The sequence below is a fragment of the Aptenodytes forsteri genome, unplaced genomic scaffold (assembly GCF_000699145.1).
Source record: "Aptenodytes forsteri isolate BGI_AS27 unplaced genomic scaffold, ASM69914v1 Scaffold5, whole genome shotgun sequence".
Taxonomy (NCBI): domain Eukaryota; kingdom Metazoa; phylum Chordata; class Aves; order Sphenisciformes; family Spheniscidae; genus Aptenodytes; species Aptenodytes forsteri.
This window is the reverse complement of record NW_008795672.1, coordinates 6,404,776-6,423,708: the sequence shown is the minus strand read 5'-3', so window position 1 is coordinate 6,423,708 and position 18,933 is coordinate 6,404,776. Positions and strand designations below refer to the sequence as shown.

General features: G+C 39.3%; 1 protein-coding gene across 5 annotated transcripts in view; it reads left to right on the top strand.

Moving 5' to 3' along the window:
* Positions 1-6: 6 nt before the first annotated feature.
* The window catches only part of KIF16B (kinesin family member 16B), a 162,571-nt gene continuing 143,644 nt past the window's right edge, over positions 7-18,933 (top strand). For 3 of the 5 annotated variants that reach the window (XM_009282539.1, XM_009282538.1, XM_009282542.1), the window contains exons 1-3: positions 7-24; positions 16,194-16,263; positions 17,253-17,366. In XM_009282539.1, the coding sequence (XP_009280814.1) occupies positions 14-24; positions 16,194-16,263; positions 17,253-17,366 (195 nt within the window). In that variant the 5' untranslated portion in view covers positions 7-13. Of the gene's footprint in view, positions 25-4,524; positions 4,609-12,596; positions 12,685-16,193; positions 16,264-17,252; positions 17,367-18,933 lie in introns of those variants that run through there. The other 2 variants (XM_009282540.2, XM_009282541.1) reach the window with 2 other exon arrangements.

The following is an 18,933-nucleotide window of genomic DNA, read 5'->3' as shown; positions in this document are numbered from 1 at the left end:
GCGAGTGCGGCCCATGAACCGCAGGTGAGTGCGGCCCGGCGGCGGGGCCGCCCCGGCCTTTCCCGCGCCCCGCTCCTGAGGGGCTTGCGCGGCCCCGGGCGCAGGGGTGCAGCCCCTGAGCCGCCGCCGCCGCTCGCAGGGGGTGCGTGAAACTCCGTGTCCCACCTGTGCAGGCGGTGACAGCCGCTGCCGCGGGGGGGGGGCAAGGGAAGCTCTGCCGGGGACTTCAGGAGTTTCTCGGCGCTCGGCTGAGCGGCTCTGCGTTGCAGGAGCGCCTGCTGGGAGCGCTTCTCCTGCCCGGCAGGCTGGGACGTAGCTCCCGCGTTGTGCTGGGAGGTGTGGGGCCTTTCCTGGGAAGTTCAGTCTGTCATGGTCTTAAGCATTGGTTTGTCTGATCCTTTTATAATGACGAAAAGGTTACTTTGGTGAAGATAGGAAACTATTGAGAGGCAGGGGCCTGCCAAGAGTGTACAACCAGGCTTCTAAAGTGTGAAAGCAAGCTACTTCTTTGTTTCATCTAGAACTGCAACCCCTTCTACCCACTTGAGAGAGATTGTTGTCTAGTTCATCTGTAATGCCAGCTTTTGTGGAGGAGCCATTATGGTAAAGGTTATTAGTAGGCTACTTAAGCTCGAAGTATAAAAGAGGCAGTCCACCCCATTTACTGTATTGACAGGAGTTTATCACCTGCTTCCTGAAATGCTGTTTTCTTTGGTGAAATAAATACATAATGTGCACAATGGAGTTAATTTTTAATGATATAACTTAAGATCCATATGTAGAAAATGATCAGATTCTACTGGCAGTGCTCTTACTTCTCCTCTTGCTCTGGAACGATGCAGCCAGTTAAAAAGAAAAGTGTTTTAAAAGCACAGACAGCCGATCAGGCTCCCACCCTTCCTTGCACTTGATCTGATTCAGGTATTTAAAAAAAAAAAATTTGCCAAGTTCTGAAAGTCAGTTGATATCTTGTCATTTTCAGTGGGGAAAAACAAACCTTATGAAAATAAAGTTGATGAAGGTTGGAAGGGGAGAATATTGCAGGTTGGTTTCAAGTAGTTTAGGCAGTTGGATGGAGCTGAGTGGTTAGAGGTCAGGGTTGGTGAATAATGTTGTCACACCCTCCTGCTTCCCCCCGCTCCCTCCCCCAACTTTAACCATATGGTTCTTATAAATTTTTAAAATTATTCTATGAGTACACTTCACTTTTCCTTCGAGAATCTCTGACAACAGGTAGCATAGGTCTTTAAAGTATTAAGGCTTGTTATTTGTAGTGTTTTGGTGGCACGGAGTAGTTTTGTTTGTGGACTAAAACCATGGTCTGCTAAGAGACAGAAGAGAGAGGGAAATGGAAAGCATATGACAGAAGGGAAAAGGGCTGGTAATTGTCATAGGCGGTAGAAACACCAACTGATAGTGTGAGCAGAAGTTTGCAAGTGTTGTGGCAAAAGAATATTACAGACAATGACTCTGGACCTCGTGTCTGGAATGCACATGAGAGGATAACTTGGATGGGGCTAGATCAGAGCATATGTAGAAAATGATGAAAATTGTGATATGATGGAAAAGAAAGAGCCTAAGAGCAGGGCAGCCAGAGGCCTGGTGTAATCAGCATTGTCTTTGACACCGTGTACTGAGTGGCAGTGAGTAGGCAGTGAATAAAGTTATTCTGAAAACTAGTAGGTGTCTGACTATGGAAATAAGCAAACTGTGAAGAGCCTTCCAGTTCAAGTTGTTAAAACCTTGCTATTTATGGGATGGTGCTTGATGTTTATAAAACATTATCAGGAAGCTGGATTCGATGTCATGGGATGTTGCTTCTAAGTCTTGATTTTTCAGAGGCACGGTTGTTCTCCGTGACACCCCATACTGCAGCCCAGGAGTGGTGCTTGGGTTGGTGGTGCTCCTCTCCTTTGGTCAGTGCTGGACTCGTGTGTTGTATATTGTAAAACTGAGATCCTAAGCCTTAGAGGATCCAATAGCTTTTTCTGTTGCGATAGTGAAGGTATTGTGAACCATAAGGCAGGAGCAGTAATTATATTTTGCCTATGTTGGTTTCCCCTGTACATGTCTTCTCTCAGCTGTGCTCCCTTCCCCTTTAAGGGTCACTGCAGTGTTTTACGGAGGAAGGACCTCTCTGCCCGTTCAAAGGAGCTTTCCCAATTGGGTGTTCATTCTGCGGCACTTATTTTCAAAATCTTTAACATGATACTGTATAGAGTTAAATTTAATTTCATGTGTGTCTCTAAATTTGGTTTGGTTTGTTCAAAGCTTAATCAAATAATGCAGCTTATTTCATGAGTCATTCTTAATTAGAGAAGACAGAGTTAATGAATGGTTATTGGTAAGACTCCTGCATTATGGAGCAGTTGCACTGTGTGGTGTCATAGCACTGCTAATTGTGTAATAAGTCATGAACATGGATCTTGGAATGAATCATGTGATAGGGAGGGGGTTGTTGTTTAAGGATTACTTGCTGTTCCATTGCTTAGATGACAAACTTTAGTCTTTTTTTTTTTTTTCTTCTGCTGTGATTTATTTCTTGTCTTCTCGTTCTCTGGCTTGACCTGGAAGGAATTCATTCATTTCAGTGCTGTTGTCAAAGCCCTTGACCATTTTTCTTAAAGTAGTTAACAACCCAAATTGTGTTATGCAGAGGTTACACTAGAGGTTTTTGATTATATCTCTGGCTAACATAATAAAAAAGATGTCTAATGGCTTTACAGTTACTGCTTTGAAACCAATTGTGAGTGTGAGCTTAGAAAGTTCAGTTACTTGGTGAGTCTCCACCTGTCCTTTGGTCTTCCTAATTCAATACCGAATTGCAATGACAGCCTTTCAGTCTGTGCTTATATTTTAGTGTTCCTGTAGAGGAGCTAAAAACCTGCCAGCTGGCAGAAGACTAGGTTTTCTTCATCAGGTAGAAATTTGCAGGGAGGTGAGGTTGGGTGGTTGATGTATTTTGCTCTGGCAAGTTGATGGTTTTGATCACCACTGTTTCTAAGGTTCATTTTCCGAAACAGTAATTAGAAGCATTCATTTATTGTCTTGTAATTTGGAGGACTTGACTGGAGAATCCCATACCTGGTCCCACAAAATGCAGTTTCTCATCAAGATTCTGTCATGCCTCAGAATGGCTGTTTCCTGGGCAAAGTAATGGGATTATAGAGAAGTGCAATTGGCTTCGAGGTACTCTCCTGTTCACGTACTGAACAGATGACTTTGGGTTATTGGTTACTAGTCACTGTCTTCTGCATAGTGTGAGATATTTGGGATCTTGTTAAGCCTAATCTAATTCTGGCTCTCTGTTTTGTATTATGCACTGCATCTGCACAGTTCAAATAAATACATTACTTTATGTTCATCTGTTCTGAGTCTTTTAAGAAGAATGAGGGGGTAATCTTTTCTTACTTCTGTTTTATGTCACGTTTTCTCTGCATGAAAACTAGAATTCAATTAGTGTTCAGGAAAACCACTTTTATACTTTTTTTGGGCAGGTAAATAAAACTATCTAAAGTATGCTAAATAAGAATTTTTTTTTTGATATTTAATAAAGGGAATATCAACTTGATTGTTTCAGATACTATCACCGATTCTTATGCCCTTCAGTTTCTTACACCTGATAGCTCTGTTCTATTTGGCCTTTAATTCATGAAGTAATAGAGGAAAACAAGCTTTTTCTGATTTTTAACCTTTTTCATCTGTTTCTTGCATTTGCATAAACTAATTATTGTATTTAACTGGTTGAACAAACTAAATGAGTGTCATATGCTGTCCTTACCTGCAGAAGATGCAGCTGACATCAGAATGTGGGTTTGCATGGCAGTAAGAAGTTCTTCCCTGTGCTTATCCAGTGCTCTCGATGTATTTAAATGAGCTGTGTAGACTATGCCACAGCTCTGTTGTTATTTCTAGTATAATGAAATAGAAATTCCAATTTGATTTACTTTTTAAATGATCAGTTCTTAACCCCGCGTGCACACACTCCTTAGGTTTGCTCTCCAAACAGAAGTGACTGATGGGGAGGCAGAAATGCGTGTCGGTGGCTGTAGTGCTTTGCGTGGTTATATGGTCAGTCACAATTACCGCATGAAGATTAACAGCTTTTATGTTTGATAGCGGGGAGACAGAGAAAATAGGTTTTATTGCTCAGAGAAGGCTTTTGTGTGACTCTGGGATTTGTTTGGATTAAAAACCATGCCAATGTCGATGCTTTAATCCACAAATACATTCTACACAATTATTCATTAGACGTAAGGCTGGCCCTCTTGGTTTTACATTATTACACCTTTCAGTTATGTTTGTAAGTCTAAGTAACTCCTCTGTGTGCAGAGCTGGAGTCAGAATACCTTGGGAAGTTTAGGACCAACGTTACATTATCTTTAAAAATAACTGCTTGCACAGTCCAAGCCTTAGTATCAATAACAGAGTTTTCAACGGCTCAAATTAATATAGCAATGCAAAGGACAGAGATATAAAATAAGCTGTTTCATTTTACAAGGAACATGTGACTAGAGTGTTTTTGTAGCAGCAAAAAGATAAGCAAGAAAACAGTGAAGAGCCAGCTGAAATCTCAATTTCCATTCTGAATGTTTACAAGTGATTTAGGTATGAGCTTACTGGGAGTATGAAAGTTATAATTAACTATCTATGTTTTTTAGAATTGAGAAGCAAAAGAAATACATGGAGAATATATTGTAGAATTTCCAATGCAGGGAAGAGGGGAATGAATTGGTGTCTTGTGATGAATTGCTGTGTCTAAAATATAGGTTACTGTGTATGTTTTTAATTTTCATGAATTTATAAAGATGGAGTGTTTTGACAAAATACGTATAACATCAGTGTAACACAGGTAGAGTGAGAAAAGATGGAGTGATTACAAGCAAGGACACCCATAGTTGAATATCATGTTTGCCTCTGAAGTGCATAGTGAAATTTTTGCGGTGTCTGTCTCTGAGCACTGATTGTTGGTTGTTGCTTTTAAGAGGATCCAGAGTGATAGCAGAAACATAACTCAGAGCTTAAATATGTCCAAGTGTTGCAATACTGTCACTTCCTAAACTACAGTACTGATGAGGGTAAGCCATTTATCAGCAAGCTGAGTTTGCTATTTCTTATGTTAAGTCTTCAAACTTCTGTTTTAATAATGGTGCTTGTGATTTGATTTACAATCACGTACAGTTTCTCTGCTGTAAAAATAAGTTGAAAGATCTGTAAGGGTAGGTGAGGCTCTAGTGTGCCTGGGGTGAGTGTACCTCTCTCTTGCCTCTGCCTTTATCTGTGGGTGAGTCTGAATCCAATAAAAATCTACTTTGATGCTGAGTTGGCAAGATAAACTAACTGTTCTGCATGTGGCTTTTTCACCTTAATGTATTTTGTGTCCAAACCCTTGAACCCACTTAATGACCTCCAGCAGATTTTTTTCTTTGAGAAAGTGTTCAGAGTAGATACGCTTCTCTCCCTGGAAGTAAGCTATGTGTAAATATGTATGTGTATATATAAAAATATATAAAAATGACCTTCATCAGCATGCTACTTCTGTTGTTAGCATTGGACCAGTGCGTAAAGGTGTAGACTCCGATCTGAGTTCTTGGATCATGTAAAGTTGATACTAAGAGAACTTGAAGTTCGAAATTGAAAGTATTGTGCCAACAATAAATTGTGACATAAACATTTATAATTATGTAAAAATGCCGTCAAAGATGATAAAAGTCTGGTTTTGTAAAGTACATGAGGAAACGGTTTTATTTTCTATTTATTATCTCTCACCTCTTCAAGAGAAGTGAACAGTAGTAAGAGTTTTTATCCTTCAACGTGGTCATGCTCATCTCCTCAGGGCAGATCCCTTAGTACAGGGAGGACCAGAGGGGTGAGCATCAGCGTGACAACGTACACGTCACCTCTCCTTAATAATCACTACCTTTTAACTGACCTGAGTAAAGATGTGCTTAACAGATGGGTTATGATTGGCAATAGCTCGGTGATACCCAGTGGGTATGGCCAGGTTCTGGGGTGGGGTTAAGAGCAGTGGGCTGCTTCATTCATTTGGCCTTGGCAGCTCAGCACAGTGAGGCTGCCAGGTGTGAAAGAGCACAAAAAAATCTGGTACTCGTTCAGTTGTGAGAAAGAAGTGTAGAGTATGATCTGTGTTTCCTTATAGGTGAAATGAAATGATCGTTGTATGGGCACATTACCTGGTTGTTTAAGGTGTAGGACTTTGAGAGAGAAGAAAGGAGAGGTGGGTAGGACGCACAGGTGGGCCTGTTCTGAAGGGGCTGTTGGTCTCTGGTTTTGATGGTATCTAACCAGCGCTAGGGAGGGCTCCGCTTGTTAAATGCGTCGAATGTGTGTTCTTCGAGCACGGGTGCCAACAATAAATTGTGACATAAACATTTATAATTATGTAAAAATGCCCTCAAAGATGATAAAAGTCTCAGTGCTGGTAGTTTATGGCTGTTGCTATTGCTGTCTGTAGTTCTGGAATAAAGGTACTATTGAGCTAGCAGTGTTTGCTAGGAAACGTAGGTGCTATGTATTGTGAGGCTCCTTTAAATGGTATCTGTAGGGATTGTATATTTAAGAAGGGAATGTGGTAAGTTGTGTTATAAAGCTGCAAGCAGGCCATTTGAAAATGGAGGAAAGGCTGGAGAACTTGCTGTTGAAGCAAATGAAGTAGAAACGACAGCTTGCTCACAGCAGAGTGTTGACTCAAACTTGTAAGGACTAGAAAAGGAAAAGATAAAGAGCATAGTGGGCTTACAGAAAAGTCTTGGTTGTCAGTGGCAAGGATAAGAAAGAGGTGATGGAAGTCTTATAATCAATATAGTAGCATGGGAGATGGTTGGTTTTTAAGTTTTTTTTTGGCATAAGGGCAATAAGTAGTAGATAAGTAGTTCAGGCCTGGTTATGTAGGAATGGAAGAAGCAGCAGCCATGAGGTGGGGGGAAGAATACCAAAGTTATTTTACTCAGTAGCATAAAGAGAACTTTGCAAATGTAAAGCAGAATAGTTGCTCTCCTGAAGAGTTTAAATCTCAAATGATCTGGCCATGTTTTCCTAAGGGGTGGTAAAATGCAGTATTGGATGGCTGTGTTAAGGAGCGAGGTCTAATTAGAGTATGGCCTTTGCTAAAATGAGAAGTTAAAGCCAAATAGAGGAGCCAACACCAAGGATGATAGTTAGCTGGGAATTTGGATGCCAGAGGTCAGGATATTCTAGAAAAACTTGTTGGACTCTCCTTAGGTTTCTCCACAATAGCAAATGTCAGCAGGGCTGAAGCAAGCTGAAACTTAGTGGTGCGAGCAATAGAGAATGCCAGCACTCTCTGGTGGCTTGTTTCTCACCTGTGCTGGAGTACATGGTCTTTGAACATCAGTGGCTTGTTTTCCTCTTCTTTCCATGCCCTTTTAATCTGTGGTTAATCTTTCAAGTTCTTCTGCTTAGAAGCGATGAATTTGAACTTCAGAGTGTGCTACAATCACAGTGCAGTTCTTGTTTGCAAATATATTGCAGAGCCAAACACTGAAGCTGTGGTTGGTGCTTCGCCCAGCAAGCCCCTGGGTCAGTATCTTGTAAAGTCCTGTTTCTGGAACCTCATTATCTGAATTATGGTGGAAAAGATCAACAAAAATGACAGGAATCATCAATTAAAAAAAAAAATCAATCTAAATGTGTACTCTGTGTTATGACTACCGGAATAGATTAGGAGATGCAAATCTAGAAATATTTGCAGGGCTTAAATGTTGAAAAGAGGAATTAAATATTTAGTTATGGCTCCTTCATAATATCTTAGGAGTAATGGAATGAAGCTAATAATGGATCAGCTTAAACTGTATCTAAGGAATTACTGCTAATGAGATAGTGCAGGTTGTAGAAGAGTCTCCCGAGGGGAATGAAAGCCCAGGCAGTTGGGAAGAGCTAATTCCTTTGAAGAAAGTCATTACAGGAAATGATCTTGCTTGAATGGGAAGGTGAGACTAGACCTGGGTGACTTTTAAGTAGCTCCTGCGTTTGCTGTTCTGCCTCTAACTTCCTCTGTGGTGGTTTTTGCACGGCTTTATGCATACCTGGTTTATTCTCTGTTCCGTGTAGTCTTTAAAACGGGATCTTGCCGTTTTTATGTATCGAACAAGATGTATCAGGGAGGGAGAGTCCCAAATGCAGAGCTTTATCCTTGTGTCGGTGAGCAGCAAAACTGGAGCAGACTTGATCGCTGTGGAAGGAGCTTTAAAGAGCTCAGAATACTGGGTTCCCATTAACTGAAAAGTTAATGGCTGGGACTGGCAGTTAATCTTGCATTAAACCATCAGAGATCGGGAAGCCCACATACAGCCTCTGTTTCCATGTGCTTATTTTTCTGTCCTTATTAGTGCTTTAATGCAAATGCTTTGAAAGTTTTTCAAGCCTGTAGGATTTGTCACAATCGCTGCCTTGTTTCATCTGTCCCCCTCCCTAGCATTGAAGAACAAAGACCTTCCACTGGCAGTGTGGGCACATGTGGGGCAACGCAATTAAACTGGCTTCGCTTAAAATTTCTAATCCCCAAAATGTTACAATCTTAAGCATTTTCAACTTAAAACCCTAGTTTTAGAATAGTGTTTCCTAGTTAATTTATTTCAGTATTATCAAACACGGTGCCAGGTTACGTACGCATGTTATATCACTAAAATAATGAACAATAAAATACTTTCAAACTCTGCTTTTTGTCGAGAGCTCCCTGAGACCAGCAGAGTCTCTGTATTGTAGCTTTCCTGATGAAACGAGGTGAGAGAAAGGTGAGTCTGTTGGTTTCTCAGGCTTTGTTTATTTGAAATTAAGTCTAGTTTTGAAATAAATGGGATTAGCACTCAGCTGTTTTAACCTAACTGAGCTTTTGGACTCGTAGGCTCTTAGAAGTCTGAGTATCTGAAAGGCAGGTATTGTTGGCATGAACAGCTGACTGAATTGAAGAGCAAAGTCCTCTATTTTGCAGTAGCTATGAATACAAAGCCAGGGTTATTTATTGAGAGAGGGTTTTTCAGAGTTATCTAACAGAAAGAGGGCGTACGTGGCACTCAGCATCTTAATTGCTGATGTGCTGAAGTTCTTATTGTTGAAGACTCAGACACTTCAAATATTGGCTTTATGAAGACTCTTCTCCAAAGAGTTTATATTGTAAATACAAAGCAACAGTGAGGTACAGAATCTGGAGTACACCCATCATTCTTCTGTATGCTTACACATTTGAAAGATAGTTTACTTAGATAACTGAAGTCATTTGTTGTTCTATCCAGATTGCTTGTATGTGTCTCAGTTGAGGAAAAGAATGACAGAACAACAGCCTTATGGATTACTTGAGGGGCTAATAGGTCTGTGAGGTCAGGCACATTTTTCTTCTGAATTTCTAATTTGAGGACCTTCTGCCCCAAAAGACAAGGGCACTGCAGGGAAACAATGTGATTTCTTTGAATTGAGTTTTGCTGTACACAAGAGGTTAAGTCAGTACTGTTTTTATGACTTGGAATAGCAGGTGTAAAAGAACAAATCCTAAGAAACAAGATATTACAAGCAAAATATCACGTGGACTAAAATCCAAGAGTCCTAGAGAAACTTCATAGTGTCATAATAGTTACAACAAAATTCCAGGATGTCATTCAAATCAACTTGGTTGTGTCTGAGGTTATATTTTATGTTGCTTCTGCCAAAGATGGGCATTTGCTACATTTTCTTAAAGGCTGACATCAGACATGTTTGAAGAGGGGTTTAATGCGTGGATATCTTAAAACTTAGCTATGCAGGACTAGTTCCTACTGGTAAGACCATTACTGAGCCTGGTCTGACACTCCATTTACACAGGCAAAGCAGAAAAGTCGCTGTTGAGGTAGTCTGCTGATTGAAGCTTAAATATTTTTCAGGTTAGTATGCGATTGTTGACCATGGCATGTGTGGATACAGTAACTTTTTTTTTAAGTTAGTTGTTGCTGCTGATTTAAAAATTTGCTTATGTGGCTACCTACCAGACCTGATCTGAGTCATTGGGAGGTGAAGTCTACCTGTAATATTAAAAATACAAATTTAAAAAGCAGGTCAGGTAAGTGATTTAATGTAGTGACCAGTCTGTATGTGTTACCACGAGCGTGCATAGTTTCCCCAAAAAAGCTAGATATCATTTGATAGAAGACAGCACAAGGACACCTGTACATTCATTTTCCAGGAGAGCCTTAGTGCCGTAGATTAAACTACTGCCTTTCAGTATTGTTGGTAAAATTTATTCTTGCAGCTAAAGGCATTTAATATAGGTTGTCCTTCATACAAGAACTGATATGTGTGTACTAGTGTATAAACTAAGGGAATATTTCTGTTTCCTGAGATGTACAAGATTTCCCCTGTTTCTGCGTTCTCCGTCACTGGGTTTATTATTCTGGTTTCAGCTGCACTGTGAAGAAAGTTCTGGGAGTAGCAGAAGTCTCTCATTTAACTATTTGCAAAGCTTGCCAATGCTTTTTATAAAATTGGTATCACAAAAGGGAACGTGGGTATCATTATAAGTCTGCAGTAGCAAATTATTAAGATTGTGTTGACGACAGAAAACCTTATGCTCACACAAAATGTGCTTTACGACAAAACTTGCTTTTTAAGTCCCAAGTATGTGCACAGTTTCTTTCTTTTACTGAGACACAATCACAGTCGTATCCATAGAAAGCTGTTTCTTTTAACTTCATGCTCCAGGAATTTTTTCTGCTGTTTTGTTGTCTGGCTTCTTGAGGTGAAACTTCGGTTTTGAAACTACAGGATTGCACTGCCTGTTTGTCAGCCAGTCCGGTCCCATCTAGCAGCTTTTGAATCTGTTGGCTGATGTCAGCCGGATTTGACAGCTTGGTAGAGGTCTTGAAGATAATGAAGGTGTGTTGTTCAGAGAAAACGGGCGGCTGTAAAATAGTCTGCAGAGCTCTCCCGAATGAGGGGGAGGCTGCAGCCCTTGCCAGCTATCAGAGGATCCGCCTAGGAACCTCCCCTCAAACCAAATCTGAAAGACATCTGATTGCAGTTGTGCTGCTTGATGTACAATGTGTAGTTGTTAACTTTTAGACTATATTAGTGTAAACATGGCTTCAGTCATTCCGTTATGGGCTTGTAGCCATATCAGTCAACAGCATGGGGCCACTTAGAGCTCAGGATATGCTGGGCTATCGCCCTGCTATGGAGACAACTGTGATTTTTATACAGTGTAATCGTGTAGTACTGGTGACTCAAGCCACAGTGGATTCCCACAATCTTGTGATTAAATCAGATTGCTTGACTTGTTCTGATTTTAGGTCTCAGCCAACATTATATTGAAACTACTTGTTATTGATGTTTATGGAAAAAATGACTTTAACCCAAAAGCTAATGAGTATTTTTTATATACAGACCACCAGATTTATGTTTTTAACTGCACCTAGATATGGAATCATATTTTAAAAAATGTACTTTCTCCAAAATGATTCGATAAGCATTGAAGAAGCTAAAAAACCAAAAACACAAAACCAAACAAAAACCTCTGGATAGGAAAGAGAAATTGTGTGATATTTCAGGTTGCACCAACTTTACTTTTCCTGTAGCTGCAGAAAGTAACAAAGAATTTCTTGTGTAGGAGGGTTTTTGTTTGGCTTTTTAAAGCATACGATTGAATTGAATGTTCCCTTTTAAGAGTTACTCAAAGGAAAGTGCTCTTGGTCTGTGTAATTCAATAGGACATCAGGGCAAATGTACAGTTAGTATGTTACCAAGCTACAAGAAAAAGTCAAGTTCTTTCTGTGACACTTTATGCTTGTTTTTCAGTTAAATCTACCTTGAATTCTCCTGGTCATTAAGCAGTCCTCATGCTTTCACTTTGTGACCCCAGAAACACACCTGGGTAGTGAACATGCAGAGTGATAAAACAGGAAATCCGTAACTTTGTGCCTAAAATGTGAAAAGCAGGCACTTTGCTGAAAAGAAAAGCCACTGAGCATGGTTGAGTTGCTTTTACAAGTGCTCAGAGTATGTTTTTGAGTAGTTGAAAACCAAAATCGCACATCTGCTCTTCAGTATAATCCTTTTCCAATAGATGTTCCGTTAGATGTCTATAGGTAAGTGAATTTCCAAGAGTGTATTTCACAGACCCTCTTTCTATTTTGACACAGAGGTGCTCCACAGGCAGTTCAGGTAGTGCCTGTGTCCTTGTCCGTGCAGCCTTAGAGGTTTGCTGAAGTGGTCTTTTGAAACACTATTTGGGAAAACCAATTGCACTTTCTGTCCTGTCCTTTTTTGTTTTCCCCTCCCACCCCCCAGTTGAAAAGCATCTCGTTCTTTCTGTTCTCTTCTTGGAGTCATGTCTGACAGGTAAAATGGTAATCACAGCTGATGCCCATAGTATCAATTTAATGGGAAACATAATATAATGATTTTCTAATGGGATAAGCTATAATAAATGCTCTAGTGTCTGAATAATACAGAACAGATTAATAAATAGCCAGTTTAAATAACTGAACCTTCCACTGAAGGACCTTAAAGGAAAGAACTTAAAGATGAACTTGGAAAGAGACCAAACACACTTTGCATGTCTGTAACAGGGATTTTTCTAAAACTTCCCTTGTTGATTTATATTTGAGGTAACAGTGCTTTTCCATGGTCTTCTTCCTTCTCTCTGTGGGAGGATCTTCAGAAAGTCTTGTGGAGGACTGGGTAAGTGACATAATGAACAGGGGTCACTGAAAGTTGCCTCGAAATCTGAAGATACTACTAACATTTGGCTGCCTGTAGTATGATTTTGACTAGATGCCCATGGAGGTGCAAAAACCGCTCTGGTCTTTGCCTTGAAAATAAGCAGGGAATATAAGGGAAGGAGAGAAGGAAACTTGACATAGAGATATCTATGCTGGAGCTTCTTCCACGAAGCTGCTGTGTTTTGATATAGCTGCTGAATCATCTTCACTTTGGGGCAGTTCTTCATAACCCATGTGCCCCTTGTGATGAAGAGGAAATCATGAAAACTTTGCCCAAGTAAGCCATTTATAAAATTATCCCATTACAAGACAAGTATACAGGTTCTTTTAAGCATATCTTGGTACTAATATTGATATTGTTTATATTAAAATAAAGTGCCAGTATTATTTGAAGTAGCTTTCCCCTCTCCTCCTTGCAATTAATTGCTAGATGACTAGCTGAATTTAGCAACAGTAGAAGGTTAATAACAGCGCTGGGCTGATGTATTTCCTGGTGTCTGTGCCAAGAAACTTGCCTGCTTGATCACTTCGTAGTTTGGTTAGGGGCCACGGGATCATGGGTTGTAAGTTTCCTTCCCTTGTGATGCTGGAACTCCACGTGGTGTATGAAACAGCAGCGAGAACAGCCTGGAGGCTGGCCCTAAACACTGCTGTGTGAGCAGATTGGGCTTTGGGGGATGCAAGCTTTCTTAAATCATCAAAGCGTTAATTGTGAACTCGTTTTGGCAGCCGGCCCCTTTACATTGCTTTGTGATGGCGGGGGGGTGGAATTTGCGGGGGCAGAGTCTTTGGTTAGTGGCTGGGGCTTGTCTCTGGGCTGAAGTAGGGCTAGTGGTTCCTGTGGATGCTGGAGGAGCAGCTGGTTGCAGTAGGGTTTCTCCTAGCCCTGAAGGTGGTCAGAAGGGTACCCAACACTGCAATACAGCTGTTTACAGCCCGAACCTTTAATTAAGGTGGAACTTGCAACCAGAACTTCTTGAAAGAGACTCAGCTCCTGCTGAACTGCATTAAATGAGTGCCTGGACGTAACTGGCATCATGCAAGCAATTGTTTTTTATGGCATCCTCTCAAATTCTTTGTGTGTACAATAAATTATACTTGGCTGTCTCATATTAAAATGAAGCTTTAGCATTTGATTCCTGTTAATTCTTTTCACTTCTCTCAGGTTGGCTTACTGATTCTGATCATAGTAGTCCTGTGTCAGGTTGTCATCTCCCTATCCTTTCCCCTACAAAAATGCAAAATTCTATTTATGATTTTTTTTATTGGCTAGTGCTTTACAAGGTCTCTTTTACTTTGAAATCCTCATTCTTGAATAATGTTTAGTAATATTGTTATCAGTGTTATCACAAAAATTAATGATTATAGGCTTCTTGGAATTTTGTGGAGTTCATATATGGGTTTTAGACTTTAAACGTTTTGTATCAGTTTTCCATTACTGAGTAGCTTTAGGTTTTGTAATATGGAGAGCTGGATAGGTCTGGGAAAGAAAGCACCAACGTATTTCATTATTTCCTCTCAAACTCCTCAAGCATGAAGAAATCCAGACAAAAAAGCAGTAATTCTGGCCCAAACTTATAGAATAGAATCATAGAATCATTGAGGTTGGAAAAGACCTCCAAGATCATCGAGTCTAACCGTCGACTCAACACCACCATGTCCACTAAACCGTGTCCCTAAGTGCCTCATCTACTCGTCTTTTAAAAAAACTTCTTCCTGCCTAGAGTCCTTCCAAACTTCCTAGAGGGAGCAGGTTACAAATTATATTTGATATAAATTTTCATAGTAAGATAGACCATTTAATTGGGCCACATGACTTATTACGCCTTTGCATGTAGTTACAGACAGGTGAAGACTGTTGAGGAAGCAGGATGAATGGTAGCCATCCACAGGCTGTGCATTACTGCGATGCCAAAATCTACTTCCTACTAAAAAATACCATTGGAAACTTCTCCATTTCCCTCTTTATTACCTGTAGCTGTATTTTAGTATTTCAGTCTCTTGAGTGTAGACGTAGTCAAAGCTACTAAGGATGACATGGAAATGACTAAGAGGCATCTCTTAAGGCATGCCTCTAACGTTTTTCTATGGTAGATCTAAATTCAGTTGTCTAATTAATGCTGTAATTATTACAATTATGTATTTTATTAGCTTAGAAAATAACTTAATGTGTTGATATTTAAATAAGCACTTTTATTTGCCTGATCTTTATTCATTAATGTAGATTTTAAAATGGGTTTTTGCTTTTCTTTAGAATTTCTACTGGAAAACTGAATGTGAATAGAGGGTAGCTGCACAGTCAGCTGATGAACCATAGAGCTGGGCGATCCAGTGCACCACGAGGAAGAAAATGTCACACTAAAATCCTGAACTCAGGTCTCCCGTTAGTAGGAAGAAGTTTCTCTTTTTCATTTTTTGGTTGGTGCAAGCGGATATCCAGTTATCGCTGAGATACCGTGCAATACGATAAAGCAGCACAATAAAGTCCTCTGCTTTCCTTTGCACCAGTCGGGCCTGCCAGTTTGTCAGGTGATGTAGCAGATGGTTTTGGAACAGGTGTGCCTGTTAGCATTTGGGGAGCGATGTTTTGTATGGTATATATAGCAGTCTTCCTCTTTTGGTTCTTTTTTTCATGTGCATGTTTTTAATAACACAGGAGATGTTATGCTCAAGGTTGTCATTCAAGAGCAGCCTGTATTACTCTTAGGACTAACTATAATGAAATCCCATCTCTAGCAAGCAGGTTGATACATGCTGGTTTTAGGCACTAAGCTAACGATTTTTTATTGTAGTTTGAAAACAGTCAGAAACAACTGATGTGAAATAGTTGCGGGTGCGTGAAAACACTGCTGCAGAACTGGACTTTTTTTCTTGCTGGAATCGTGCACTGGGAAGCAACAAACCTGTGTAACTCCCTTAGTAGCAGAGCCTCTCTCCTGCCCTGCCATGATGCATCACAGCTCAAAAAACATGTTGGGTACCTCATTTCTAAGAGAGTTTTAAAATACTGGGGGTTTGTGGTTTAAATATTTAGTCCCTGTTACCTAGGCCATATGGGTAAATGGGGACTACTGCTACTAGGGTGGTGGGAAGAAGCTGGGGCTTATCTTGTAGTGTTCTGTTTCACAGTTCCTTAGAGCCACATAATTGACTTCACTGGGTTTTGGATCAGAGTACTTCAGATTAAGAATAAACCACTTAATTGACTTGCAGAGTCAAACTTCTGAAGCGGCTTTGCACAAGCTGCTGCTCTGTTTCTAGATGAAGGGTTTTGGAGGCAAGCCCAAGTACTTCAAATATATCCCATAGCAATAAATAAACATTGGTCACAACAATTAAAAAATGAAATAAAAATGAATTCACTTGATAATTGACTGTGGCAAGCAACGTGTTGAGTGGAAATATGACTGTGGATTATTGTGATATGTTTTATTTGTTTAACATACTCAAGTCTCATTTTTCTTTCAGGGAGAAAGACCTTAATGCAAGGTTTATTATTTCAATGGAAAAAAATAAAACGACAATCACAAACTTAAAGGTGGGTAAATCCAATTTAAAAAAGGAAGTCTTGTCCGGTCATATTTTGGCAGCTATTCAGACAAAACAGTGGTGCTCACTGCACTGTGGAGAACAGCCCTTAGTTTTTAAAATACAGTGTTGAAATAATCCTTTGGGGAAACAGGTTAAACTGTTAACTTGCTGCACCACTGTTTTCTGAAAACAACTCTATAGACTGTATCTCATAGGTTTTTCCAAGGTTTATCACTCTGGTCATTACTTAGCTGGAAAGTGAAAGCCAACAATAGAAGAGAGGTACATACCTGGTAGCTATTAAACTTTTCCTTCATCTGTAGAAGTAGTCTTCTGGAATTCCTATGAAAATGAACTAAACCCAAAGTACCCATCACTTGCTATAATATTTTGATGGTATTTTCTCTCAGCAAGAGAAATCATGCACAGCAAATAGGTTTTTGCAAGATAGTTTTCAATGACAAATATATGAAAAGGAATTTCAGCGTGTGGTTTGTTTAGACTGATTCAGATAGCAGTGAATATTGCTGAAGGATAGTGCTAGCTGTCATGTCTTGAGCATGGCGATAGCCTTAAGCAGCAGGTATGTAACACCATTTCAATTACGACTCCACATTGAAATGCTGTTCACAGTGCAAAGGTCTCTCTGGCTCCTATTATATATGTAGGATAATCCCTTATTATAATCTGAATTTCATATACAGGACTGATTTAACTAAATGTAAGTATTGTGACAAAAATGTACTGTGGTGTTAGGAGCAGTAAGCTAAAATCCAAATAATTCCTGCTGTGCTGTCTTGTAATGTGACACTCTTCAGCAAGGATAGTATCTGTTGCTAATTTTTTCACTGTTGTTAGAATAATAGGCTAACCTGTCGTCATAAACTTCTAAATGTGTATAGCCTTATGTTAAATTTGCATTCTGATTAGTTATTGTAAAATTGTTTTTGATTACTTCATCAGGATGTATTGTACCGGATCTTTTTTTTTAAATAGGTACCAGAGGGTGGTACTGGAGACACAGGACGAGAAAGAACTAAGACATTTACCTATGATTTCTCCTATTTCTCAGCAGACAGTAAAAGTCCCAGCTTTGTTTGTCAAGAAATGGTAGGATTTCTGAATGTTAATAATAGATTTTTTTTTTTCCTTTCCCTTTTCTTTGAAAGCATTCTTTGAAACTTCTTACATGGAAAGTGCTTCTTGTGTAATTTAGAAATTCCCTAGGTACCTGAGAATTTGAATTTTGTTTTGTTTTCTTTTAACTTATCTAACATTAAGTGCTGTGTTTTCTAATACAGCAGGCTAAATGCCTTCTTTCTAGTTCTCTTGTCTGATTTGTCTAGTAAGGTCAAGTTAGAAAACTTCTCTGAGCGCTGAACTTGTTTTCGAAAAGCTTTTTTGAAAAAATCACTTTTGAGAAACAATCACATATCTTTAATTCACTTAGAAACATTCTTCTTACCTGGTTGAAGTGGGCATTTTTTTGTCCAAAAATCTTGGTACACGTTGAAGAAGATTCTTCTTTGTCCTCCTTTGAGTATTCAGCTTAGGAAAGGACAAAACTGCCTTTCTTCCTGCACACTCAGAATAGAAAATCAAACTCGGAGCTATAGGCATTATTTAGATGAACAGATAGACCCTCCCTGACCTCGCATTTCACGTGAACATTGAACCTTTTCACTATTTCACATTCCCAAATAAAATTATTGAGTAAAATTGAAGTGTTTTGTGATAGTTATCTTCTCTTTTGGTTTTGTGGAACTTGGGATGCTGTAAGCTCAAAGTGCCAGTATTTCTTTCCCCTTAAAATAGTGCAAGACTTTGCTGAATATACTGTAAGCCACTTGGATACATACCTCTTTGGTATGTGCCTCATCTATTCTGTAACCCCCAAAATCAGGGATATTGGTATGCCTGATCCTAAAAAGCCTTGGAATTAAAACTAATAAGAAAAAACAGTAAGTTGAAGCCAATTTTAAATATTTACGAGACGGACAAGCTTTGCCATTATATATAACGACTATAATTGTTTGATAGGGAATTTATACTTGAAATTTCTATTTAACCATTAGTGTTAGCGGTAGGTCCTTTTTTTTTTTTTCTGAAAGCTTCTTTCTTTATTTCACTCAGTTATTAGTCAGCGTTTAATCCAAACATTTGATCATGTATATTCTTAAACTTTCTGGATTGTTATTTCATGGTGATGTTCTTTTAAGTAACACAGTTTTTGCTATGTTCTCTGAAATATCAAGAAGTATACATTTATTTGGGCATTGATGTAGAAATACCCTAGTTACTTTAGCACTGTGGCAAATTCCGTAAGTAGTGTATTTGAGTGCAACGATTGGAACCCTAGTTTCTAGTGGATGTTTTTAAGCAGGCGGTTCAGGCCGTATGGCTTTACTAGAACTTTAGCAAATGCTTTAAATTGAGCATGCAGAGAGTTATTTATTTATTTTAATTAAAGCAGCTTTGATCATGTATTTTTCTGCTGCGATTCTAACTGAAGCTTGAGTTTTTTGGTTGTGGTTCTGCAGACACAACAAATGATTGCCTTAAGTTTGCTCATACAAATTGATTAGGGTCTCAGTTTAATATTACTTAGTTTTTTGAAAATGCATATAATTCTCAGTGATAACTGATTACCATATTCTGGGTTCTTCCTGATATAGAT